The 25,312-nt window shown below is 54.4% G+C and overlaps 8 protein-coding genes across 8 annotated transcripts; 4 read left to right on the forward strand and 4 right to left on the reverse strand.

The window, feature by feature from the left end:
• Positions 1 to 38: 38 nt before the first annotated feature.
• HD553DRAFT_357713 (galactose mutarotase-like domain-containing protein) lies at positions 39 to 3,057 on the forward strand (the record flags this gene model as incomplete). Its single annotated transcript, XM_046183883.1, has 14 exons — positions 39 to 334; positions 393 to 426; positions 493 to 508; positions 565 to 671; positions 731 to 768; positions 856 to 1,501; positions 1,564 to 1,585; positions 1,647 to 1,695; positions 1,758 to 1,789; positions 1,859 to 1,961; positions 2,019 to 2,050; positions 2,120 to 2,344; positions 2,438 to 2,705; positions 2,799 to 3,057. 14 exons carry the CDS (start codon positions 39 to 41, stop codon positions 3,055 to 3,057), a joined length of 2,127 nt encoding a protein of 708 aa, XP_046035316.1.
• A 1,236-nt stretch (positions 3,058 to 4,293) lies between these two features.
• On the forward strand, positions 4,294 to 6,772 carry HD553DRAFT_313667 (putative low-affinity zinc ion transporter). The gene is made up of 8 exons (XM_046180261.1): positions 4,294 to 4,655; positions 4,811 to 4,861; positions 5,137 to 5,200; positions 5,460 to 5,634; positions 5,722 to 6,060; positions 6,170 to 6,275; positions 6,366 to 6,495; positions 6,569 to 6,772. Exons 1-8 carry the CDS (start codon positions 4,504 to 4,506, stop codon positions 6,692 to 6,694), a joined length of 1,143 nt encoding a protein of 380 aa, XP_046035317.1. The 5' UTR covers positions 4,294 to 4,503; the 3' UTR covers positions 6,695 to 6,772.
• Positions 6,773 to 6,831: 59 nt separating this feature from the next.
• On the reverse strand, positions 6,832 to 7,749 carry HD553DRAFT_357714 (uncharacterized protein; the record flags this gene model as incomplete). Its single annotated transcript, XM_046183884.1, has 2 exons — positions 6,832 to 7,539; positions 7,645 to 7,749. 2 exons carry the CDS (start codon positions 7,747 to 7,749, stop codon positions 6,832 to 6,834), a joined length of 813 nt encoding a protein of 270 aa, XP_046035318.1.
• A 494-nt stretch (positions 7,750 to 8,243) lies between these two features.
• On the reverse strand, positions 8,244 to 9,308 carry HD553DRAFT_357718 (uncharacterized protein; the record flags this gene model as incomplete). Its single annotated transcript, XM_046183885.1, has 3 exons — positions 8,244 to 8,675; positions 8,766 to 8,939; positions 9,009 to 9,308. 3 exons carry the CDS (start codon positions 9,306 to 9,308, stop codon positions 8,244 to 8,246), a joined length of 906 nt encoding a protein of 301 aa, XP_046035319.1.
• Positions 9,309 to 12,868: 3,560 nt separating this feature from the next.
• HD553DRAFT_313674 (uncharacterized protein) lies at positions 12,869 to 19,279 on the forward strand. Its single transcript, XM_046180262.1, has 22 exons — positions 12,869 to 12,990; positions 13,061 to 13,395; positions 13,474 to 14,803; positions 14,875 to 14,974; positions 15,044 to 15,057; positions 15,132 to 15,172; positions 15,237 to 15,380; positions 15,448 to 15,500; positions 15,561 to 15,673; positions 15,736 to 15,804; positions 15,863 to 15,914; positions 15,988 to 16,161; positions 16,229 to 16,424; positions 16,495 to 16,732; positions 16,815 to 16,878; positions 16,941 to 17,102; positions 17,175 to 17,314; positions 17,380 to 17,668; positions 17,743 to 18,156; positions 18,218 to 18,605; positions 18,674 to 18,759; positions 18,843 to 19,279. The coding sequence occupies exons 1-22, from the start codon at positions 12,958 to 12,960 to the stop codon at positions 19,079 to 19,081; spliced, it is 4,674 nt and encodes a 1,557-aa protein (XP_046035320.1). The 5' UTR covers positions 12,869 to 12,957; the 3' UTR covers positions 19,082 to 19,279.
• Positions 19,280 to 19,700: 421 nt separating this feature from the next.
• HD553DRAFT_274001 (uncharacterized protein) lies at positions 19,701 to 20,420 on the forward strand (the record flags this gene model as incomplete). Its single annotated transcript, XM_046177843.1, has 2 exons — positions 19,701 to 20,248; positions 20,333 to 20,420. 2 exons carry the CDS (start codon positions 19,701 to 19,703, stop codon positions 20,418 to 20,420), a joined length of 636 nt encoding a protein of 211 aa, XP_046035321.1.
• Positions 20,421 to 21,533: 1,113 nt separating this feature from the next.
• HD553DRAFT_324831 (uncharacterized protein) lies at positions 21,534 to 22,422 on the reverse strand (the record flags this gene model as incomplete). Its single annotated transcript, XM_046181531.1, is given in 4 exon segments — positions 21,534 to 21,876; positions 22,022 to 22,058; positions 22,274 to 22,322; positions 22,342 to 22,422. The coding sequence occupies 4 exon segments, from the start codon at positions 22,420 to 22,422 to the stop codon at positions 21,534 to 21,536; spliced, it is 510 nt and encodes a 169-aa protein (XP_046035322.1).
• A 597-nt stretch (positions 22,423 to 23,019) lies between these two features.
• HD553DRAFT_255996 (FAS1 domain-containing protein) lies at positions 23,020 to 24,175 on the reverse strand (the record flags this gene model as incomplete). The annotated part of the gene is made up of 3 exons (XM_046177355.1): positions 23,020 to 23,325; positions 23,410 to 23,948; positions 24,052 to 24,175. Coding segments are annotated over 3 exons (969 nt in total), but the record flags the coding sequence as incomplete, so codon positions are not given.
• Between the last annotated feature and the right edge of the window lie 1,137 nt (positions 24,176 to 25,312).

A 25,312-nucleotide genomic window follows, 5' to 3' on the forward strand; every position in this document is an offset into this window, starting at 1 on the left:
CCCCTAACCCCTAACCCCTAACCCCTAACCCCTAAACCATGACCCCCGTCAACTCGTATAACGCTCAGTGCGACATCGACGAGATCCGACGCGGACAGACGGGCAACAAGAACCTCGAAGTGACCAAGCAGGCGTTTATCCTGTTTGGGAATGGCGATGGCGGTGGTGGACCCACTCCGCCAATGTTGGAAAAGCTTCGACGCGCGAGGGCCTTGGTGCAGTGTGGAGAGGCGACCTCGACCGATATCCCCTTGGTGAAGATGGGCGGAAGCTTCGATCGTTTCTTTGAGAGCGTGAAGAAGGAGACGATGAACGGAACCAAGTTGCCGAATTGGTGCGTAGGGGTACTGCGTGTGTGGTAACTCGAGGCTGACACATCGCTTGGTTGATAGGCACGGCGAACTGTATTTCGAGCTTCATCGTGGTGTGAGTGGTCGGGCAATCGTTGGCGATCACTTCGCTTGCTCACCCGTGAATTGATGGCGCTACCAGACCTACACAACCCAAGGTGAGGACGCGTCATCTTACGTAATCAGGATCGTGCTGATGACGTGCCACTGGTAGCCCTTGTCAAACGAGGCAATCGCAAGGGCGAACTGTTGCTGCGAGAAGTCGAATACGCCGCGACGGTGGCGTCGTTGCGAGAACCTCAGTATAGCTATCCCAAGAAGGTACGCGAGCTTGCACAGGTAGACTTTGTTACAATCTCGCTAACGATTTCAAAATACAGGAACTCGACGAAGCTTGGGAAGAGCTACTTCTCTGCCAGTTCCACGACTGTTTACCTGGCAGGCTAGTCGAGGCGCATCGCCTTGAACTTACGAGTAGCTAATCGACTCTGACCCCCTCTCGCAGTGGAATTCGCCTGATTTACGACGACGTCTGGGCCAAGCATCGCAAGGTCATGGAAATCGGCGCCAAGCTCCTCGAGACCGCCTATCAAATTTTGCATCCTGGCACCTTGCCCGTTGCGGACGACGATTACGTTCCCATCTATGACAGAGCCCAACTCGTCGTGGTCGACCCGCTGCGTATCGCTCGCAGAGAACTGGTTTCGATCAAGTGCGGCAACAAGGACGTGTTCAAAGCAGGCAAAGACACAACGTACAACGACAAGACGGCGACTGGCTATCTCTTGTCCACGCCGAGAGGATTTGATAGGGGAACTCCAGGCAATACCTGTGACGTCGCCACCACGCAGAACGACCCGAAGAGCTGCCGTGTCTCCAATGCGCGCATCAAGTTGGAGATCAAGGACGGCCGCATCGTCAGCCTGTTCGACGTCCGTCTGAAGCGCGAGCTCATACCCGAGGGCCAGACCGGCGGATTCATCATTTATGAGGACCAACCGGCGAATTGGGACGCATGGGACGTCGACGTGTATCACTTGGAAAAGTTTACCCGTCTCAGGTTTGACGAAATTGCCATCGTCGAGCAGGGACTGGCGCGAGTCTGTGTCGAAGGTCAGACGAGGTTCGGGTCTTCCAGGATGACTGTCAAGGTACGTGGTAGAGGTTAAGCATTTCTTAGGTGGGCCCGGCTGATCTGGTCGTCACTTCGTAGATCACCTTGGATTCTGCTACTTGTAGGTAGTTCGATATTGGATGTTCAAGCTCGATCGTTGATAGCCCGCTCTCCAACGACAGATTCGGCCAGAGATGAAGGCCGATCGCCTCTGCGCTTCGATGTCAAGGTGTAAGCCCGGTATCCAATTGACTTTACGGCGAGACGCTGACGCCCTTGCAACTCGTTTCCAGTGACTGGCGAGAGCGCCACAAGTTCCTCAAATGTGAGTGAGCTTTCGGCCTGGGTCAGCTGTCCTTGATTCCCTCAGCTAATTGCCATCTATGCTGCCCAGTCGAACTGCCTCTGGACATTCATTCGGACTTTGCAACGTATCACACGCAGTTCGGGATCGTCCGTCGACCTACGCATAGGAATACCAGTTGGGACGCTGCCAAGTGAGTATCGTCGAGCCGATCACCATATACATCACACTGACAGGTCTCGTTGCGTAGATTCGAAGTGTGCGGTCATCAGTTCGCAGACCGTAAGCTCTATTCCGATCCTCCGAAACAGTCGCGAGAATCTGACTTCTCACTATGTCTCTGACATATAGTCAGCGAATACGGCTACGGCGTGGCCATCCTGAACGAATCCAAATACGGCTATGCGACCGCGGGCAACGTCATGACCCTCTCCCTGCTTCGTGCGCCTACCATGCCGGATGCGGACGCCGACCAGGGAGAACACGCCTTTGCGTTTGCCATCTATCCGCACGTGGGCAACTTTGAGGAGAGCGACGTGTTCGAGGTGGCGGAGATGTTTAATTCGCCGTTGAGAGGTGGGCGTCCAGTTCGGGGGGATTTGCGCTTGGGTTGAGAGTCGTATGCTGATCTCAATGCGTGCGATCTGCCCGACTTGTGGGACTTTATAGTTCGTTGGAAGAAAGTCCTCGACCCGAAACCCGCCGCCGACAAATATCAAGACCCTCAAAAGAAGTCCGACCTGATCTCGTTCAGCCTCGAGGGCGCTCGAAACGTCGCACTCGAGACTATCAAGCGGGGCGAGGACGATTTCGACTTGACCGACGGCGACAATGCTGGCAATCATGTTGGTGATGGGGATGGTCTGGGAGGGAAGAGGACGGTCATCCTGAGGCTTTATGAGAGGTTGGGAGGACACGCGTCGGTCAGGCTCAACGTGTGAGTTTCGTCTGCATACGAAGATCAGAGCGCCGTTGTGAGAAGCTGCGAAGCTGACGTGGTTTTTTGATTACTGATTTGCAATTCGGGTAGATTCGGCCTGAACATCACCAAAGCATCGGTGGTGGATATCCTCGAGAGACACGTCGCGGACCTCGACCTGGAGAAGAGGCTTTCGAACGTATTGGGAGAGACGCTCGGACAGGAAGTGACGTACGTGGACCTGAAATTCAGAGGCTTTGAGATCAAGACGGTCAAGCTCGAGTTGAGCTGCAACGATGGCAAGAAAGGGAGGAGCGAGAGTATTGGCAGTGAGGATTGGGTCAGGGTGGATGGTGCGCTAGAAGCTTGAAGCGCGGGGTTGTTGATGGCTGTCGAAGGCAAGGAGAGAACGGTTGTTCGAGGTTAGTCCTTGTTTTCCTGGCGAGATTGCTGTGTTCCAGAGGTGTATCTGGTTTGAGGAGAAAGAAATAAGAAAAAAACGGTCGGTTGTAAGCTTGCTTTTATTATTATATGAATCTGCTAAGCGGTTTTTACATTATCGTCGCGAATCGTCCACGTTCCGAAGGCAAAAGCGTAAAAGATAATGATAATGATAGGGGAACGCCTTTCGGGGTAACAGATTTCTAGATGACGTCAAAGAACCTCGTCCTGGTATACTACATGACTGCAGTACCAGACGAGCAAAGCGCAGGACGACCGACTCCCTAAGATTTGTCACAGGACCAAGTCGAGCTTCCTGAATCTCTCTCGAGAGAGAATAACAGAAGAGTCCCCGGTCTCAACTCAGAATGTCGTACAGTACATCATCCCGAACCTAGGTGCTGACACTGCCTGTCAATGCGGAAGATCGGTTCTCGGTCGTACAGTACAGCTTGCTTAGTTGCAAAATGATCACAGCGAGAAGACATGGCAAACGGTATTGTCACAACTACCCGACGTGCCTTCTCTTCAGGCGTCGGGATGACACCATCGATTAAAGTGGATGGGCTTGAGTTTGAGTTTGAGATCCTCCGTTTTCCTATACCAAGAGCGAATTCGGCATTCCTCTCAAGTATACTCGTACAGTGCAAGAATCCTCATCTGCGCCTTGGTGGTGTGATCGTATTGTGGTCCGGTCTATGTTATGTAGGCGCGCTTGTATGTGTTATGTCAGCTTGTCACCTGCAGCAGTTCGACAAGTTCAGACGAGGGGATTTAAAGCTGAGAAGAGAGACGAGACAGACGAGACCAGGAGCGAGCGCATAGAGTCGAGTCCGAAGTTAGGTTACTAGACTGTTGACACTGAAACCAGACATGTTCCCCGCGTCGTGATCGAGGAGGGCGAACTTGTTTATGACGCCGCAGACGGCAGGTGACAGGTATCATGGCGAGTGTAAAAATGCGGTCGCTGGAAGATATCTAATATCATGAACAAGTATGCCCCGACTACGTCCGACATCTCGATAACTGCGAGGTTGTTTGGCTGCGCCCCCCATTCGGAATCAAATTTACATCCGAGGTCAATCGCTACTTTCGTAAATTCGTTGGAAGTCGTCGAAGTTGTTGCCAAGAGATTGCTATCCTGTCCGGGTAAAAGCTGGGAAGGGGGTCAGGCGATTGACATCGAGCAATAGGCAACAACGATGGCGACGATGTCAGCGTCGACTTGTAGACTCGCGCAGAACGATAGGTTTCCCGCAAGATCCAGCCTCCGGGTTACCTTTTCTCCACGATCAACTTTCTTCACGCTTCGTCTGCCAAGCCCTCTCCTCGACCAACTACGAAATAGTCACAATCTCACAACAAGACCTCGAACATGGACCAGGATGAATGTTTCGAAGCCAACACCCAGACGAAATTCGGATTACGTCTAGGAGGGCTGTTTGTGGTACTGGTGACGAGTTTCGTAGGGACGTTGGCACCGATCGTGTTGAAGAAGAGGAAATGGTGTCCGTTGGCCTTTTTCGAGTGAGTCAAGAGCGATAGCGAGCTAGACTTGGAGTGGGCAAGCCATACGATACGAGATCGAGAGACGGCGTGGTAGCTCTTTTCTAACTCGAGATTGACTTGTTTGCTGCTTGCCTATGTTTTCTACACTCGTTTGACGCTATTTATCGTTGAAGATTCGCAAAGTATTTCGGATCAGGAGTGATCATCTCTACGGCTTTCGTCCAGTCAGTAATCACATCTCCCCGACCCTCAGCTCTGATAGATCATCCCCGTTCTCAGTCTTCCTCCTTTTTGTTGCAAGATTCTGATCGATTTCTCTTTACTTGCTCTTCACTCTACTTCTCCCTACTCGCCTCACTCACGCACACTACATACTCTATCCCACTATGCTCTGCTCTACTTCACTCTACTCTGCTCCGCTATACCGAACAAAACGATCAACGAAATACAACACAACAAATCGAATTGCACCGAATCGAAACGAAATGGAATGAAATAGCCTGCTAGCACCCGCTTTCGACCTCCTCTCTTCGCCTTGCCTTGGGGGAGCATGGGCGAACTACGTACGTCTTGCACCTTTTCTCCTCTGGAACTAGGAACCAGGACGTCCTTTCTGAGCTTTGAGAGGTTCAGGAGATGGGATTGAAAGCTGATCTTTTTCTTCGCTCTCACCTCTGGCTTCCTCTTTTACCTCCCGATAACCATCCGACCTGCCAACGACGACGAAATGACCTTTCCAACTCGAACATGACACTCCTCACCACCACTACTCTCAAACAACTCCATTGCTATCGCTATCACTACAACTCGACAAAAAAACAGAACTGGGCATCCGCCATAGCCATGCTAGCCGTCTATTTCATCTTTTTCGTCGAGTTCGCCGCTTATCGCGTAGGGACGAGTAGGATGAGGAGGTTGAAGATGAGGAGGGTGGTCGAGGTGGATGGGAGGGCTGGCGTTGGGGGTGAAGGTGGAGGTGAAAGTGGGGAGTTGGAAGGTGAGTCGCAGGTTGTGTTGATGGGGATCGTGCTGGAGAGTCCGAGGGGGGGCGATGACTGAATCGCAGAGACGCTTTATTTTGCAGTAGATGCGTTGGGCCACCGCCTGTCCCGACGCACTTCCAACCTTCCGGTCAGACTCGACGAGGAAGCTCACACTCATTCCACCGCCACCGCCCTGCCTCTAACACTAAGCCTAGGCCTGGGCAATTTGGAAGCGGCTAAATCTACAGAGACCCTGGAGACTGCGGATTTCACGGCGGACGTCACACCGGAATACGATACGACGACGACGGACGGGGTGGCCCAGTTGATCGCGGTGGGGATCTTGGAGTTTGGGGTGATCATGCATTCGGTGTTTATAGGGTTGACGCTGGTCGTCAATGAGGAGTTTACGACGTTGTTCGTGGTCATCGTCTTTCATCGTGAGTTCGGCGGCGCGTCACGATCATACGGTCGAGCTCGGCGTAGGGGGAGATAACCGAGTAAGAGTGGAGATGGCTGATCTGGTTTGTTGCTCTTCTCGCCCGTCAGAAATGTTTGAAGGACTCGGAGTCGGGTCGAGGTTGTCGGCGTTACGACTCCCGCCCAACTTGCGCTGGACACCGTATTTCGCTTCGTTCCTCTATTCGATCACCACGTAGGTCGTTTGTCCAGATCTCCTTTGTCATGTCGCTCCCTCTCGCTTATCCTCATCTTTTCACTTCGTTACTCGGCTCGACATCGCTAGACCTATCGGGATGGCCATCGGATTGGGGCTCAGTTCGAGCTATAATCGCCGGAGTCAGACGACGATGGCTGTCGAGGGCGTTCTACATGCATTGAGCGCGGGCATCTTGCTATATACCGGGCTCGTCGAGGTCAGTCTCGGCACGGCGACATCATCGTCTTCTCTCATCTAAGCGCTGATTCGTGCGAACTTGACGGACCTAGCTGCTCGCACACGAGATCCTGTTCAACCCAAAGATGACCTCGGCGAGCGTGGGCAAGGTGACGTACATCTTTACGTGCATCTTGGTAGGGAGCGGGATCATGGCTCTGATAGGGTACTGGGCATGAAAAGCCAGTGCGGGGACTCGTACTACAACTGTATCTCTCTATACACATCGGCATGGATATTATAAACATTAGGAAGAATGATGCCTCGCCGGAATGGAGTGGCGATCAGGTTCGAATGGTCGAATGCCCAATGGCAATTAGCCCGGAGTTGGACACGTCAGGTTTGGGCTGACGGCAAGATCTCCTATCGCTGGTGATTCTTCACCCAGGGCTCGACGACGTGTGGCTGCCCTAACCCACCTCGAACCGACGGCCTCTCGGCGCGGTTCGGGGCGATTTTTCTGATCGCAGCAATAGGCGCAAGGTCTCCTTTCCCCGGGGGAGTTTACGAGGGAGACGTAGTGACGGCGATGTAGGCTGTCCACTTTGAGCGAGAGCGACCAGGGGATGGCACATGTCGTCTTGACGGCTTTCCAAAAGTGAATCGAGTCCCAAGGCAGTGTTGTAGGCGGGTTGCGATCGATACGGGTATATTGCCGATCCTCCTCGATGGCGTCCCATCCCGTCGTCCATCTCAGCGGCGTATCGGGTCTCAACACCTTTCCCTGCGACTTGTTCTTCAGCGCCCTCCTCGTCCTAGAAGGAGACTCTTTACGATCGTCCTTGCCCCCGTCGCCCGGGTTGTTCCGGTTGAAGATGGCCAGCGCCGCCCCTGTCACTCGCTCTCGGTCCAATCTGATAGATACGGTGGAATTGGCTTGACGGAGGGCCTTTCTGAGCTGCTTCCTTTCTTTCCGAGCTTGGACCGATTGCTCGCGGGTGTGATGTGGGAATTGAGAGGGCGGTCGGTAGAGGTTTTGACTGAGCGGATGGGGAATCAGAGGCGTGTAGAGGGCGGCGCGGTTCTGATTAAGTCGGAGAGCGACAAAGCGGACAAGGCGCAACATATCGGGCGAAGGTCAGGATCAGCGTTCCGTATGATGACAGTAGATGATCTGTTTAGCACTCACCTGCATTGCTGTCATGAGGCTGTCCGAGTACACGGCTTGCACTCCGCCTTCTTGTTCAAGCGATAGGTCGAGGTGAGACGACTGCACCGGTGACGAGCAAGACATGCTTAAGGGGATAGTCATCGAGACTGGTTGAGAGTATTGAAGTTTGATATGAAAGTAGATGTCGATGTCTGGCTGGCAAGTGCGTTGGCTCTCGTCGATTTATATTTCGATTCGATCCGGACTGAACCGACGTCGACAGTCGAGGGGCGGATGATTGGGTTTCAGAATGGCTTTTCGGATGCGAATCGGAGGCAAAAAGTCGACAAAGTAAACAGATCGACGCCGACAAAGTAAACACGCGGAGGCGCGGAAGGGTTAAAGTCAACGAATATCATTGATCGATAGATGTAGTCGACGTTTCTAGAGGCGGCGCTCTTGTTGTATTCTCGCAGATGGTATGACATGCCGCATTGGGCTGAAGTGTTATCCTGTTTATCATGTCTGAAAGAAGTATCATACAATACAAGGAAGACACAGATCGAACATAAACAAGATCGACACCGCTGATCTACCATTCCCCGTTCAGACCAGAATAAATCACCAGACGGAAACCTCTATAGCGATCGGTCCAATTGAATGGTATCCTCGTCTTGAAACCGGAAGATTCGACGGACTCTAATCTTGCAGCTTGTAATATAAACCTCCATGGCCGAAGGGAATCGCTTCCTCTCAAACGGCGGGCCTAGGTCGACGAACCCGAGCCGAGCCAGTTTGGGAATCGGACGGACGCGAGGAAGGTCCCTAGCGAGGTCTTCCACGGTCAAGGAGGAACGTTTTGGGCCCCATAGTCCGTTGTTCTGGGTGTTACGGAGGTCTGGGTGTAAAGGTACTCGGGCGGGGTAAGATCTCCATTCGGTCTCCACAGGGGTTATGTGGCGCAGATGATAAGAGGGTTCTCCGAGATCGTCGTACTCCACTTTGGTTTCGCAGCGCAGAGGAGAAAGACGTCTCATCCCCCAAACCCTGAGTCCAACTTCCCTTCGTCTCTACCAAGCCTTCCGATCAACCTCGTTCATCTCGTTGTTCCGGCGAAAAATGGCATGGACAGCAGGACGGCGCGATTCCCGATTCCTCACCGCAGCAGGAGCGTTCAGGGCGTCTAGACGGAGTTTGGCGGCTTGGCGGGATTGGTAGACCGCTCGACTTTTCTCTGCGTAGGTAGGATGAGGGCGTTGGGAGATGGGGATGTCGAGCGGGGTTGAATTGGGCGTGGTGAGCAAGGTCGATTCGGGAGTGCGGTGGGGTAGTTGCTGGAGATGCAGATGAGTGTGGCTGATAAGTTTAAAGTGGGGAGAGTAGGAGGAGAAGAAGATACTCACCTCTGGAGACTTGGTCGGGATAGGCATCGCGACCAACCCAGCGAGCAACGATGTCGAGCAGCGATCCATCAGCCAGTGAAAGAACGTGTAACCTTTGATCTTTGAGGGGAACGGTGTGAAGAGACCGAGGACCAGAGTGACCGTGGGGAAGATCGACGAGAAAAATGACATCTGGTCCAGTTCGAATTCGAATTTGGGCTTGTCGTCGGGTCGAGCGAGTGGGGCGACGGTGACGAAAATAGCGATGAGGCTGATGCGAAGCTGGCGTCGTTGGTATACGTGCGAGACGTCCGTGTGCATGGTAGTGGATCTTGAAGACTGTGAGGTGGATAGCATTGGAGTCAACATGGATGTCGAATGAGCTGTACTTAGTGTTGTGCTGTGGTCATATCGCCAATCCGGACCAAGTTCGAGCCCAAGCGCAAAGCAGGGTGATTCGGTGGCTTGCGGAAGTATTTACGTAGATACTCGGATGTAATCCGAGAATCACGTGATCATCCGCCGGAGCCGGACGACCCAGTAACAAGCACGATCAACCGGCAAGTCGTTGTCGATAACTGTTTTGATAAGATGGCAAGTAATATAACGATCGTCTGGATCTCTTCAGAGAGTACTTGAGCATAATGATTATGATATAGCTATGTACTATGTCCCGCTATCGCCACGAAAAACGGCCCGAGATCGCGAGTACAAGAACGACTTGAATGAAAGGCCAAAGGTCCCATTACGAGCGAAGGCATCCTGAGGCGAAGCTACTGCGATATGGTCGCATAGTCGTCGAGTGATACAGTCCAACAAAGCAAAGTTCCAAGGCTTACCCGTTTCAGTCGACGAAGACCGAAGCCAGCAGGACGCAACCATACGAGTTGCACGAGATCCCACTCGGTTTCGGCCGCTTCAACTCTTCTGATGACAGATATGACCGACTACCGCTCATACAACATCTACAGCTTAGAACATACTCGCTGCAATAGCTGGTATCGCAGGCGGTCCGATACATATGACCAAGACTCGCCTCTTGAAGCTTCTCGGATCTCTTCTACTCCACTAGACTCGCTTTCACCTACAACCACTAACCTCTGGGACAGACTGACGGCCTCGTTCATGGCTACCTCTCTAAGATCGGGGAAGACTGCAATAGTCGAATAGGGATAGGAATATGGAGCCGGTACGCTTCACCACGACAAGCGGAACAATTCTTCTGCGTGACAGTGAAGCCGAACAACGGAGGACCGGGGGGGGGGGAGGGGGGGGGGGGGGCACGTGTTTCGGGAACGATAGGCTTGGCTGTAGGTCGACCGCTTTTGTTGCTTCTTCACGGTAGACTATGAAGCTCAATTGCTCGGGCTGCTCGTCTCGTTCTCATTCGACTGCACAGATCAGTTCATTTGACTGCACAAATCAGTTGAAGATACGGCAACACCATGAGGACTACAGTATACCGTACGTGGACCGCGTTGCGAGGGGCCCACTTGTGCTTTTCCTCGGCTATCGAGAACTAGGCTGACCATTCCGGGCTTCTCGCCGACTTGTTACAGACGAACAGCAGCACATCTAGGACTACGTGTGTCACATCCCCGTACTACCGACAGCGAGAGCATTCATACTGCATTACACAACGCACAAGATGGGGTTTGCTACGGCCTAGACAGTCAGACGTTACATTACGATCGAGCACTGCTCTATAGGACAGGAACAAGCTGGTTATTCGACGATCAGCCGGGGCATGTTAGCGGATCGGCGATCAGGAGAAGCGGCTTCGAAGGGCGATCTGGCGATACCAGGGGGATCCTTGTCACAGACCAGGGCTGGGACGTCAAGGATACAAGACTGCGAACCTGTATTACAGCACAAAATTCCGACTAAATGGACACGAGAATGCTCGATCACGTATCTCGAGACTTCCTGATACCCGGATCGATATCGGTACTGGAGGGGCCCTCATGAGTAGAGGCCGGGACCGAATCTTGCCGTCAGTTCGAAAGTAGGAGGCTTCGCTGTCGAATTCCGTTGTCACGTACCCTCGGGGGTTTCTTCAGCCTAGGAACGTCTTGAAGCTCGCATGGGACGATCGATCAACGAGACGCACGAACCATGCAGGTGTACCGCCAAGACATTTAGGACGTCGACCAGATGGGGTAATTATAGAACCGAGACCCCCTATCAGTCATTCATGTCAGGGCCATCGACGAAGCCAACGAGCAGAACCCCTTCCGAACCTGATACTGTAGCGTGACGCTCTGGCTCTGCTGCCTCCTCGGAGCCGCGGGATCGGTCGGAAAGAAACCTAAACTTTAACAGAACGAGCGCGCGGAACCGGATGTCCCGGATATCCATCTGGTCCGACTGGCGACCCGAACCGGGTCGGGCGATGCCTGTCGATGTAGACCGATGAAGGTCAGGTCGAACAGAAGCAGAGAACAAAGCCATCTCTCTCGCTCTGAGGGGAAATTAGCCCCTCCCGTCTCGACCAGCTGGGTTTAACTGTGGCAACTCTTCGTATGGACTGGGGGATGTCCAGGGCGAGAAAGCGGACGCAGATGAACAAAACGTGTTTGCCTCCCGGTCTGACACCGAGGTGACTGCCCGAAGAACATTCCTTTGCCTGTTTCAGGGCACCCGCTGATGGTCGTGGCGTTTTGCATCGCACTCAATGGAACGGATCGCGTCGATTCCTTATAAGTCGTCGAAGGGAATATCGACTGATGGCGAGCGCGTTGCTTGACTGTGACCATTCCATTGGATCTGCACTGCCGCTTGCGCCGACTTTGTTTTGCCATCCGACATGAGGCCTTTTTCGCTCTGGACGGCTCTGGTCGTCTCGACTGGTCTAGCGGCCGCCTCGAATGACGCTGTTTATCGATCGTCCAACGTCGTCGTCGAGCCCAATGTCCCAGCCGTCACGCTCAAGCCTCACCTTCCTCCCGGTCACGCCGTACACCACATCTCGACGCTGCATCCGCAAGACAAGGGGTTCCACTATTATACGCCTGACGGCCGCGTCATAGGTGGGCACTTTTCTTGTGGTTAGGGATCTGTAGCGCTGTCACTGATCCGATACCTTGACAGACCCGGACATTCCCACCCTGTTCGCCGAGGCCAACGTGACCTATCAACGTCCCGCTGTCGTGCTTCCCCACTCGTCTCTGGTCCGGTTCACTCGATGTCTCAACGATGGTATCCGCGTCGGGTTCCGTTCGGAGGCGGCCTATCAATACGTGGCCACGCATTGGACTCGATACCTGGAAAGCCCACACCTCAGTCCTCGAGCCAATCTGCATGGCTATGCCGATGCGCTCAAGGATGCCAACGACGAGACTGGCTTCTTGCTCATCACAGACTCGTTGCACTGCGACGGTAGCGAGACGGGCATGCATTCGTACTGGCACGTGTCGGCGTTGCTGTTTGATGAGAGGGCACGAACGGTAGACGCTCGGGCCATCGAAGTCGGGGTCAAGGAAGCTTACGACGATGTGAGTAGTCGATCGAGTCTTGCGTGGGACGAGGGCGACAATGCTTACCGCTAGCGTCATGCGATGATTCTCTCGAGGTGCACATCACGTGGGGTTCCACCAATCCCTCCGGTCACGTCAATGGTGGAGCAGGCGCGCATTTCGCAGCGCATCCGGCTGGGTCTGACAAGACGTCTCACACGGGCTTTAAACCTCATCGCATGACCAAGAGGCAATTGGCCTCGGGTCAGGTGGTGGTGTCGCCTTGGTATGCCAATAGTGAGTCGATTCATCTCGATCCAAGTCTGGAAGCAGGTGCCTGACGTCTTGCGGTGCAGTCCCGATATCCAACTCTACTCGCGTACAGTATTCGACGGTCCGGTGAGTGTTTCACGTTGCTATCATCCCCGTCGCGTTTGCTGATATCTGACCGATCCTACTTCAGCACGACTCCGCAATACTACATCACTCCTGCGTCAGGTGCAGCATGGTCGCCGATGGATCGTTTCACTGTCATCACGTTGCAAGCGGCGAGTTTCAGCCGGCTTTATCGATCACACTAGCCTTTTCGAGATGCTAACGAATCGCTCCATATTGCAGAGTGCCACCTCAAACTCTACCGGCACGCTCGTCTATGGCTACGGCGGGCAAAGCGCCAACCAAATTCAGCCGCAAACCTACTACGCGTTGACTTCACCTAGCAGGGAACTCGCTCCTGGTTATGCCGTACCGGATATGACCAGCGGTGCGTGTCCCGTCGTGCTGGTCTCGTACGTCTTTCTCGAGCCGAGTGGGGGGGTCTCCACCGCGGTAAAGCCTAGCTCTCGAGCCAACTTTGACGTCAAGGCGTATGCTGCAAGCGCCGGACTCGGTGACCCGATCGGTTCCCATGTCATGATCGTCTCGAACGGCGAGCCTGCAAGCGCGTGTTTCAGGTGAGAAATGGTTGGCCAAGTTCAAGCGCGTGATTAGGGCGATCCTCGAGACTAATCGCACGCCTGTCAACTTTGCAGCACTGTGACTGTCAGCGCCTCGTCTTCCTCTGCTTCATCGATAGCAACTACTACTTCGGTCATCTCCACTACCACGACCAAGTCGTCTGCCATTTCTACGACGTCGGCAACATCCACCGCAAAGACCTCGTCAACCATGTCATCAGTCATCTCTACGACATCAAACATGTCCAGTACGACGGCCTCCTCAGTCTCGACCGCAAAGACCTCGTCAACAGCGGCCACAAACACCTCGACTACAGTCAAGCCTGGAACAAGCGGCACAACAACGACCTCGGCATCTACAACCGGACGCTCCAGTACGCTGATTTCTTCCACCGGGAGCAGCCGCGTCAACACGAGCACGTCGGGCCTAATCTCGACCAGCACTTTGACCGGCTCAAAATCTACCGGATCGCAGAGTCTTTCCACGGGGACGGCTAATAGAACTTCTACGATCACGGTCGGCCCCCCGACGACCTCCATCAAGACCACAGCACCCGCTTCTTCGAGCCCCTTTTCGTCGATCCGGACGTCCAACCTGACAGGAATCGCCTCGACCACATCTCGCACTTCGAGTGGGAGCATCTCCATGGCCACTGGAAGCCGGTCGTCTGGAAGCATATCAACTGGGAGTACATCGACTGGCGGCAGTTTGACAGGAAGCACATCCACTGGCAGCAAGCCGACAGGAAGCACGTCCACTGGAAGCTCGTCGACTAGCAATCGTACTTTGACAGGATCCACCTCGACTATCAGCCGTAGTACGACAGGCAGCGGTGTATCGAGTCTCACTTCGGCCGGCAACATATCCACAGTCGTTAGAACCTCGACGACCGCCAGTGTTTCGACGGGTTCCATGTCCACCGCGACCAAGACTGGCATCGCCACGGGAACGCAGTCCAACAACTCGACTTCGACGGCCACTACCGTGATTTCCACTCGCACTTCCACCGGCACGCTCTCGCGCAACGTTACTTCGACCACCACAATGATTACAAGCACGACGAGCTCGAGTGTAATCACGACCTTGACCAACAACACGACCGTCTCCAGATATCAAACCGCCACTACGAGTTTGGCCGTCAAACCTACCTCGGGAGACTGTGCTAAACCCCCTGACACGCTATCGGGTCTGCTCACTGCGCCTTGTGGCGACGGTTTCGATGTCGCTCTTGACGATCGCTTGGGTTACCTAGACTGGGCCAACGATTTTGCCGGCTCACAGGCTGCGTGGGCACCAGCGGTCGCCTCGGGTCAACGTCGACGGTGGTTCTGGTTTGGGCGCCGCAGTACCGAGAGGATCGCTGCAAAGCTCGAAAAGCGACACATCTTTAGCTGGCTCACCGATGCAAGTCTTGCCTCTGCGTTGAATACCAGTTTGAAAGGTGTACTCACAGTCGCCACTACATTTGCTCACAGTGGGTCGAAAGTGCGGTAGACTACCTCGCCCGAAAGGCGCGAGAGCTGGTGAACGAGATTTCCAATCTTGTGCGTCAAGCTGAGAAGGGACTTGACGATCGTGAGTATCGATGTGGTAGTCGGTAGCGTTCGACCGGCCAGCTCAATGACGTTGACTCGACGCTCGCAGTGGCCGATATTGTGGCAAGTATTTGCGCGGGGGGGCGTGTATCGCGTTGACGTCTCGCTGATCGATCCCGCCTCTTGCAACCAAACAGCTCACGGGTCTCAACACTCCGGTCAATACTGGCTTCGAAGAGTAGGTCGAGAACGTGAAGCCGCGCTGCGTGATTCATTGTTCACTCTTGCCGCAATGTCCGCAGGTCTTTCCCGATCGGCCTAAACTTTGGCAACAAGACGGATTCTCCCTGGGACGGCAAGTCTGCTTTCGCGCTGTACAAGAAGGAAAAGGAAAAGGGCACGTCGGCAGGGGACTTTAAACTCGAAGCGGGGCTTTACTGTGTCGAGTCGGTATCACGACAGGAAGGAGAACTGGTCGCGCGTGTTTGCTGATAGTTGGCGCTGGATTTGCAGCTGCGGTGTAAACGGAGCGGTCTCTATGGGAGGCACTATCGGGTTCCGCATCTGTACGTCGATGCCCGGCTTGCCTACTGCGATTGTAACCTGACGGAGATCGATCTCTCCAGTGCCTCCCGACTTATCTACGGCCATGGTCTCTCTCGGTGGCAATCTGAAAGCAGGCGTCGGGCTCGGTCTGCATGGCTCGGCTTCGTTTTCCAAGGAGGTGGAGAAAAAGATTGCAAGTGTCGCTGCGCGCTCGGCCCTTGTCCTCTCGCTGATCATCGAGCCACCGCCCATCAGGTCGACATCGTGGTACCCGAAGCCGGAGTCAAGGTCGCCGACCTGTTCTTGATCGGGCTCGTCGTTCACGTGAGTCGCGGATGGACAAGCGCTCGCCATGATCGTCTGACGTTGTTCTTGTCGCCAGGTCGATGCAATCGCCTCGATGGAGCTCAAGGCGGAAGGAAAGATACACGTCGGCGAGTAGCAAAGATCCTAATGAGCCCGATCGAAGCCGCCTGCTCACCTTTTCTCTCGCAAAACGCACTCCAGGAATGGACATGGTGATTGACAATTTTAAAGCAACTCTCGATCTCATCGGAACCAAAACCGGCGTTTCAAAGTTCAAGCCTAGGTTCGAGAAACGATTCGAATCGGAAGGTTCAGTCGAGGCTTCAATCAACGTCGGACTGCCCGTCGAGCTGGCTATTGTGCTCGAGATTCCACGCAAGTCGCCGAGTATCCCGGGCCAGATTACAAGACCCACGCTGACGTCCCACCCGCATCATCGCAGCCGTCGACTTTGAACAAGGGATCGGTCTCCGAAACACGGCCGAGCTCAAAGGATCGGGCGTTCTCTTTGATGACGAATGCGCCAAGGGCATCAAGTATGGTCTGGGTTTCGAGGACAAGTTTGAGCTCGACTTTTTCGGCAAGGTCAAGAAGCTGGCGGGGTACACTTCTCCCGAGATCTTGGGAGGGTGCTTCTTGTGCGTCACAAGCGTGTTCGTCGGAAGCGTGAGCAGACCCTAATCGACCCCTTCAATCTTTCATTTCTAGACCATTTGGAAGTGACCCCGGACCGGATCCTTCGACGACGACGTTGACGACGACGACCAGCGATCCCGTAACCCGGACCGTCACGACAAGGACCAGGACGACTGCCAGTACGACAGCCATCGCCACGGCGACCTCGAAACCATCAACAGGCTTTCCCACGGCGGCCGACAGTCCCTTCATCTCGGCCCGCTGGTATGAATGGGCGTATTTCCCAGAGACACAGTGGGAAGGGTCGCAGGCAAGCGCATTACCGTAGGGTCCAAGTGCTACTACATGCTGATTTCACTACCCGCTTCGCCACTGGCTGGACCACGTAGCAGACACGACGAAACGACCTGACAGATCGCGAATCCTGTATCGCCGCGTGCTTTGCCGAGAACATCAGTGAGTCGTACTGCTTTGGCATCTTTGGCAAGACGTTCCTGATTCCCGATGAATCGCCACAGACGGATGCATAGGAATCTCGTGGTTTGAACAATTTGGCATCTGCATGCACACCCAAGATACAGCGAATCCTGGTGGAAGGGCGTACTTGGCGGGACCATTGTCTCTCGGCGAGGCCTTCTTCTTCGGTCCTTGCGAAAAGGCCGTAGCGTACGGAGCTTCAGGTGAGTGGGGCGTGTAACGACGTGACCCCTTCGAACGTGTTCCCTTCCCTCACATCGGGTCGCCCTGAACAGACTATTACACGCGTGTGCCCGACCTGTGTCAGCGGTACTATCCCGAGCTGCCCGTCAGCAGCGAGAGTTCAGCGAAAGTCGGCGATGACGCAAGTTCATGGTGCTTGCTAAGAGGAGCCAGCAGTGTGGATTATTCGTCGGTGCGTCCGCGGATCGGCCATTGCCCGCGTATCAATGGCTAACTTCTGGCCGACCGTCCATATAGTGGGTCAAGGGGTCCAGCCTCAATATTCTTATCGGAGACAAGTATACCAATGAGATCGGCCCGAGCACCGAAGCCTGCTGGTATGCTTGCGACGAGTACTGGGGTCACAACGGTGCTCCAGGTTGTGGCGCGATCAAATGGGTACCAGATGGCAACTCCGGGTTGGACTGCTATTTCGTTCCCCGCGATACGCACTATGACAACGTCTTCCAACCGATCTCCCAAGCGGGGACCGATCCTAGGACGACCATCTTGACCCGTCGAAAATGCGAGGACATCGACCGACCTGGTGAGTGCTGACTGACGTTGCAGAGGAGACGGGGGGCGGCGCTGATTTCGGACCTGTCGATCGCCTGTACCCAGATTTGGACCGCGACAAGATCAGGCTCGAGCGTTACTACCCGAACAAGCGAGAGGCAGTCCAGCCCTTGTCACTAGCATCGCGCCGTTCAGGAGGAACCCTGGAAGCGGCCTACTATAGAGAGGCAGCCATCTTTCCCGCGGACGGCCGCAACATGACGGGCCCCAGGACCTATGCCTACTGCACTTCGCTGGAGTGCTGTACGGCGGGTTGTCTCCAGACTCCCGGATGTCGAGCGGTCTCGTTCAGGGTTCGAAACGTGTTCATCCTCGATTATCCGGGGGAATGCAAGTTTTATTCGCAGGGGGATGATCAGCTTACGATCGGCACGCCATCGTATGATTTCCGTCCGATGACGAAGCAGGTCGTCATCATGGAACCCTGTGCCAAGGTCACTGCCAAACAGAGCAACGACTGTGAGTAGCACGGCCGGCGTCTCGACGTTGTGATCCGGACTGACGTGATGTGCTCGCCCAGACGCCGTGAATGGGTACAAGTGCCGCTCGTTCTACCCTCTCACGACGCGAACTTCGCCGTTGCCGTTCAGAAAACGAGCGACCATCGATCCCGGCGCCGGTCTGGCACCTTTGCCCGAGGTGGACTCGATCTTGGAGCTTCCCGAGGTGGTAGCAGGTCTGGAGACGGCCAAACAGTTGGCGGCTGCGCAAAACGATACCGGGTTCGTCGCCGGCGGAATCTCGCTGGTCGACATTACGGGCAAGTACGCGCTCGCTCCCGCTGCCGACGGTACCCTCTATCTCAGCTATGCGGGTCAGACGGCGTCGTACAAGTTTGCCGCCATGGCCAATCGAGCGGTGTTTGGCGACGACCAGGCGAGCGTCCTGTGGTTTTACCCGGACACGATGTGAGTCCAGCTGGCGTTTGTTGCTGTTCCCGGGGCGACGTAGCTGAGCCCTTTGGCGAGAATTGCAGGTCGACGTTCGGTATCAGTCGACTCAGGTTCGGACCCTATACCAAGACCCCGAAGCGGTCGCAGCAAGTCACTCTGATGCCGATCAGTGAGTGCCGCCCGCTCCCCTCTCGAGGATTCGCTATTGCATGCTGATTCACACTCTGATCGATCGCTCCGACCGGCACTCAGACGCCGACGGACAAGCCAACACGCCCGGAACGTACGTCGCGGTGGATGGCATGGGCAAGTCCTACTTCCTCGTCGCCTGTTCGATCGACAACAGGCAGACCAAGATGTTCCTCGTCGACAACGTGAATATCGGATTGAACGCCTTGCAGACCGAAGAGGCGCAGTATACGGTGACGGGAGGACCCACATCGGGGTGTGCTGCCGTCCTGTTGCAATCGGTCGGTTTCGCGGGCGTCTGAGTTGGGGTCTAGGGGTCGTTTCGGGTTTCCTAGATATCGGGTTTTACGGTCCAGAAAGGACTTGTTGTAGGAATGTTTGAAGGTTCTGCCGGGGTGCAGTTAGATGAATTAGATGTTGAATTTTGGGCAAGAGGGAGACAAATTTATTAGCATGTTAGTTGATTGATTAGGGAAATATACGACCATTGTCCGCATGCGATTAGTAATCAGCACATCTTGATTAGTGTCCGAGTCCAGATCGGCCTCGGCAATAAGCAGTAACGAAAACCAAATCGCTGGTAACACAGTCCGGCAAGATATCATCCAACAATCCTGAATATGTGACGAGATAGTTCCAATCAACTCGGTCTACCTTTCCCCCAGTGTTTGGTCGGACGACGCATCTGGAACGAGTTCAGATCCACGGGCTGAAGACGCTCTCGACCGAAAAACTCGTGGCTAGAAAACAGGTGCTCGCAGCAAACTCATATGGCATTACGATCGACATTGTGTCCGAGAGCAAACCTCGATAGCACTCGAGGACCTGCCGATCTCCTGGTACGTTTCCGCAGGAGCCTCCGGGATCCGACCTCGTCACACAGCGAACCCCTAACCCTTATGCGGGGCTTGTTGAGAGCTGATGTATTCGTTGTCTGATGAAAGCCCGGCCAATCCTCTCGGTCCCGACTGGACGCTCTCCCCACACTGGACGAACGGGAATCGTTTCATATCCTATTCGATCGAACCCGCTTGTCTCGACCAGACGCTCGTCCCCGCTGCCGAACGGGCGACCAACAGGACCTACCTCTTTGCCAAGACTCGGGACTATATCGAATCACACCACAACGACACGGCGTGGACGTTGGACGATCTGGGCGGCGTGATCGATCGTCTCGGACTCGACATGATCGCGGGGATTCGGGACGAGGACGACGAGACGTCTCGAGATCACTTGAAATCGCTGGGGATCGACAACAAGGGCAGGCTGGACGCGCACAGCTTTAGAGGGTACGTCTCGTCGTCCCGCTTGTTCGTCGGTGTGGGGAGGCCACGCATCAGTCCGAGCCCGTTGGAAGCGCTCTGTCTGGGCGTGCCATTTATCAACCCGATCGGGATTTACGATCACGAGGATGTGTGGAACGTGTCCGCCTGGAACTCGCAGCATTGGGCATTTCAGCATATGGAGCCGTGGGTGTCTTTTCTATGCGGAATGGGTTCTTATCGGACGAACCGCTGACTCTTGAATGTGCACTTGCGTTACCCCGCGGGCAGACCTTACGTCTACAACGTCTTTGCTCGCGACATAGCAGGTCTCGAATCGGCCATCGTAGCGGCGCTCGCCCATCCCATTGATTCGTGAGTCGGCGGCGTCAAGCCCTTACGGCAAGAGGTATCGAGGCTCATGAGAATACGTGACTGCGCCCGGCACAGCTTTATACCCGAATACATGACTTTTGATTTCGTTTGCACTGCTATCGACCAAGTTGTACGAGATAATTGGCAAGGAAAGTATCGAGCTCTCGAGGAGAGGACGTGAGCGGGTCCTTCCGAAGTTGTATGTATCATTGACATGATAAGGATGACAATGTCGCACTCGCCTCTGGTAAAGTAGTGGGATGTCGACACTCGGTGTCCTCGAATAACAAGTTGTTCGACTCGTAGGTGACATGATCATAACATTTGGGTTGCAGTGATGTACAAATAAATCTTCGCAATCAATACCGAGCAGGACGTCTCTCGACTCGCTAACCGTAAGAAAAGAAACAGGACCTGTCCATAGTTTACGATCAAGGGTTGTGAATGCATTGGCTAACGAGTACGTTCGATTTCGAGGAACTCGCGAAGATCCTTGTGCTGATCGATAGAGAAAGAGCTTGTCGTTGTGAAGCCCAGTCGAATGCATGCCCTGCTCAGTCTCTCGATCTTTTCGTTTGGAAGACCGATGGGCCGCTCCCCCTGCTCGAGCAATGCGCGTTCGTTTGCTTCATATTGCTTTAGGAACTTTGCCCTCGCTTCGGATGATTCATTCTCATTTTCGATGTCATCAGGCCTGTGAAGGAAGAGATAAACGAGTGCTTCGACGAACTGGTCGGGTGGATTCTCTTCGGTGAAACGACTGCCAGAAGACGCGTCGGTGCCGATTCCTCGGGAGCTGCCAAATCGTTCCCCGGTCTGCACGTCGTACACATCTGAGTTGTCATAGAAGGGAACAGTGATGCTCATGACTGGCAAATCGTTTCTGACTGTTCTCGCGTCGGCCATTGTTTGAGGAATGATGATGGATCGGCTCAGGCGGGAAGGATGTCGGTGTGCAGACCAGCGGTGAGGAAATCGCAAGACCCGATCGATTTCCCTCGCAACTCGGTTCAGTCAGGGTGGAGGGTGTAGACTATATACCCAGCCGGTATGAGGGCAGGCGTACGAGGATCAGAACCTCGTGATCAGCTCCTGTCTTCCTTTGTGGGAACTCCCTCTACAGCGAGAATGACGTGACATCGTCGCATGACCTGTCCACTCGTGAGAACGAGATATCTCGCCCGTTTCGACCGCCCGATACCAGCGTAGCACGCCATGGATCATGATCATGACAGAGATCACGACGAATCATCTGAGTGATCACGTGCACGACTTCCTTTCGATCACTTGAAACCCTGTCAAGTCGAATCACGATGATGGCGTTAGTTTGGTGATTCATCGCGGCATCGTTGGCCACCGAGAAGATAGATGCGATCTTCGTTTTTACAAGGTCAATCACCGAACGTAAGTTCGAAAGCATAACGGGCTTGGTCTCCTCGGCAGCAAGCTCGCACAAACGCCTATGTATTGTGAGGCGTTGGAAGGTGAAACGCCAACCAGGCGGATTGAGAAGCGGGAGCAATCAAGAACCGTTGCGGGTCCTGCATTCCGAACGATTGATTGACCAGATATGAGGTCCGTATCTATACTTCATGCGAGGCTGACTTGGTGTCCAGCAGAATGTAAGAGATGGAATCGATCACTGTAAGCTCATCCAATCGGAATTAGGAAGCGCAACCAACATGCAGCTGCAGAGGAGGTAGACAAGTGTCTCATCTACGCAGCAAATGTGGGAACATCGTGACACCAAGTTTGAACACTCACTGCATTTACAGTGCAGACGTTATGCACCCAATACGGGCATCAGACAAAGAATGGTTTCGAGAGAGCTAGCAGCCAAGAAACAGAGCCACTCACGGCCTCGACGTCTCCCCCGCAAACACTCGTGAAATTGTCGAGGGCGGTCCTGTGACATGTCGACTTACCAGGCCAGATCGAAGACCTCCCAGTCCGAGTCCCAGGACCAATGCCAGATGCAGTGCACGGAGACAACATTTTGTAGGCATCTTGCCAGGTCGCATCCCTGTCCGTTCCCAAAGCCCACTTCTTGTAAACGAGATCGTAGGTGATGATTCTGGTAGCAGATCAGGTCTCGGTGCACGAGCCGAGATGATATCATCGAATTCCAATATGCTCTACGAGGGGATTCGGTCCTGGAAATACCAGCCTCAGCAACCTTGATGGCGTGTATCGGGTCCGACGAATAGCAAATAAGAGACACTTTATAAATCATGAATTCGACAATCAACAATGACAATGTAAGACTAGTAAACATAAGACGGAAAGGAAAGAAACCGCGATAAGACGATTTCCCCGAGTAGAGCTGACGACGAGGTCGACGAGACGAGATGAGATAAAGAACAAAACGTCCTCTTCGACCCGAGACCTTCTCGAGCGAAAGGCGCACTCATCGTCGACTCATCTCCCCAGGTCAGACTTCAGAGAGAACCCGCTTAGAGCAAGGTAGCCCCGACAGCCAACCCTCCGAGGACGGCGACGACGCTTCCCCAGACTCCCATCCCAACCCCTCCGACCTTGATCGCGCTGTTGGCCGGGGCGCTCGTCTGAGTCCCACTAGCACCCGCAGTCCCCATGCTCGTAGGCGATCCTCCGATAACCCCGCCAGTCGGCTGCATCGACGTGGTCTGCGTAGCCTGTTCCGCATAACTGCTAGCCGCAGACTCTGCCGCCTGGGGGTCAGAAGCGGCGTTGACGAGGACGCCGTCGATGACGTGGACGACCCCGTTCTGGATGACCACGTCCGACATGATGATCCTGGCCGAAGCGTTTCCGGACATGACGTACGCGCCCGTGTCGTTGGTCGTGAACATGAACTCTTGTCCTCCGGCAGAGATGAAGGGCCCGGACTCGGAGAGTTGGGTGGAGAAGACAGTGGTCCCGTTGATGACCTGCGGCGTTACGAAGAGCAAAAAGCAATATCCATCATCAGCTCGGTCCGACCAGCAGTCCTGATAGACTTCTGGAGCACTCACGTGGTTGGCCAAGACGCCCTGAACCTGAGTCGCGTTCAGCGTGGCGAGCGTATCAGCAAGCCCAGCGATCGCGTCGTTCGAAGGGGCAAAGACGGTCAACCCCATAGCCTGCTCGAGGGGATCCAAGAGTCCGGCCTGTTCAACCAGACCAGCGAGACTGGGCAACAACTCCCCCGCGGCCTCACCCAAGGTGGGGGGGAGGGAGAGGACCTCGTCGATAATGTAAATCTGGAAGTTGGCAGCGGTAGCGTTTGCCGTGGTATTAACGTTCCCTCCGGCTTGCTGGACGATCACCCCAGGTCCGGTAGAGTTGCCTTCGGCAGTTTCGTTACCTCGGTAGAGGACGACAGGAACAGTGAGGTTTCCGTTGAGCATCATGTTGTTGTACAAGCTCCTGACGATCGTATGCGCCGGTCCTTCGGCCACATCAGCGGGGGGGACCGAGGCGTTGAGGATATGGAGGGAGAGGATATTGGCTAGGAGGGTGGTGTTGGAGGAGACGTCGGCGGGTACGGCGGCAAAGGCCTCGTTGTTGGGGGCTATTGTATGCGTAGCGGAAAACATGGTCAGTTCCCACTTTCTTCACATAATCTCAAACCATCGCCTTTAAAGTCTGACGAATCGAGAGACAGAGACACTCACCGAGCAAAGTCTTGTTACTCCCCTGCAACTGCCCCAAAAGGGCCGCTCCTTCAGTAGTATTAGCGACAGACTGGGCGGCATCGGCGAGGGAAGTCAAGTTGGCCGCGGTCAGGGCTTGGATGACTTGCTACAGTAGGAGAGTCGCCCACGAGGCGGTAGGAGGGATAGGTTGCGGTGTTTTTGTTCATCATTATTATTGTTGTTGTTGTTTGGGGTTGGGCGGGTGGTGTGGGTGTGGTGTTCGATATCGTCGATATACGATATGACGACCGAATACCGAGATTGATAAGATAATATGGAGGTTGTAGCGATGACGATCGGGATCGATAGTTGTACCACGAAAGATCAAGATCGGACCCAGATCGAGATCGAAAGGACGTCGCAAAATCCGATCCATGCGTGAAAGGAAGCATCAAAGAGCGAGGAGCCAGGTCACAGAATCAAGAATCGAGATCGTCATCAGTAAAGCCGACCTTGCACAAACAACTCTTCCGGAGAGGACACAACAGAAAGACCTCGTCGACTCACCCCGATATAAGCCGGATCGAAAGCCTGAGCGTTGACAGAAGTCAGGGCGGCGACGCAGGCGGTAGCGAGGGTAGCGAAACGCATCTTTGTTTGTCGAGTTTGCTTTTTTTGTGGTTCGAGGGTGGTTCGACTTGAACTTCCGAGTATTCGCTGGGAGCTAGGAGCTAGATGATGGTATCGCACAAACAGGTCAACGATGACTAGAAACGAGAAAGGTAGGTGATGGGGAGTTGCGTACGGTTTGTTGGTTTGAGGATGTCGAGCGTTATATAGTCGATCGGGAAAATGATCTGGCCTCGTGACCATCCTCGTCGATCGGGGTTGGGAGGAAGACGAAGCGCGCACTAGGCTGCGGGGTGGGTCCAAGCCACTTTCGCAGGTGGATCGTTCACCCGAAAGGAAGGGCAGGGCAGGAGGGGCAACCATGCGACCATGCGACTGCGACAACACATCGCACATCGCACGGTCCCTGTCGCTGTCGTCGTCGCCGTCGTCGCTGTCGTTGTACGTTGTCGTCGTTGGCCTTGGCAACCAAACGACGACGAACGAACCAGACGAACCCCGGGGTAAACCTCCGAAGTTCCGCCATCAACCCCCCTTTCCCCACACGCTGCCCTGCTTTCATCAGCGGAAGCAAACTCGACACGTCCTTTCGATCTCGGCGATCGCCAAGCCGATCGTGCCTACTTTTTTTAGTTCCGGCCCGGGGTAAGGGGTTCCTCCGCAGTCGTCC

Source organism: Filobasidium floriforme (assembly GCF_021052385.1).
Source record: "Filobasidium floriforme strain CBS 6241 chromosome Unknown HD553scaffold_15, whole genome shotgun sequence".
Lineage (NCBI taxonomy): Eukaryota > Fungi > Basidiomycota > Tremellomycetes > Filobasidiales > Filobasidiaceae > Filobasidium > Filobasidium floriforme.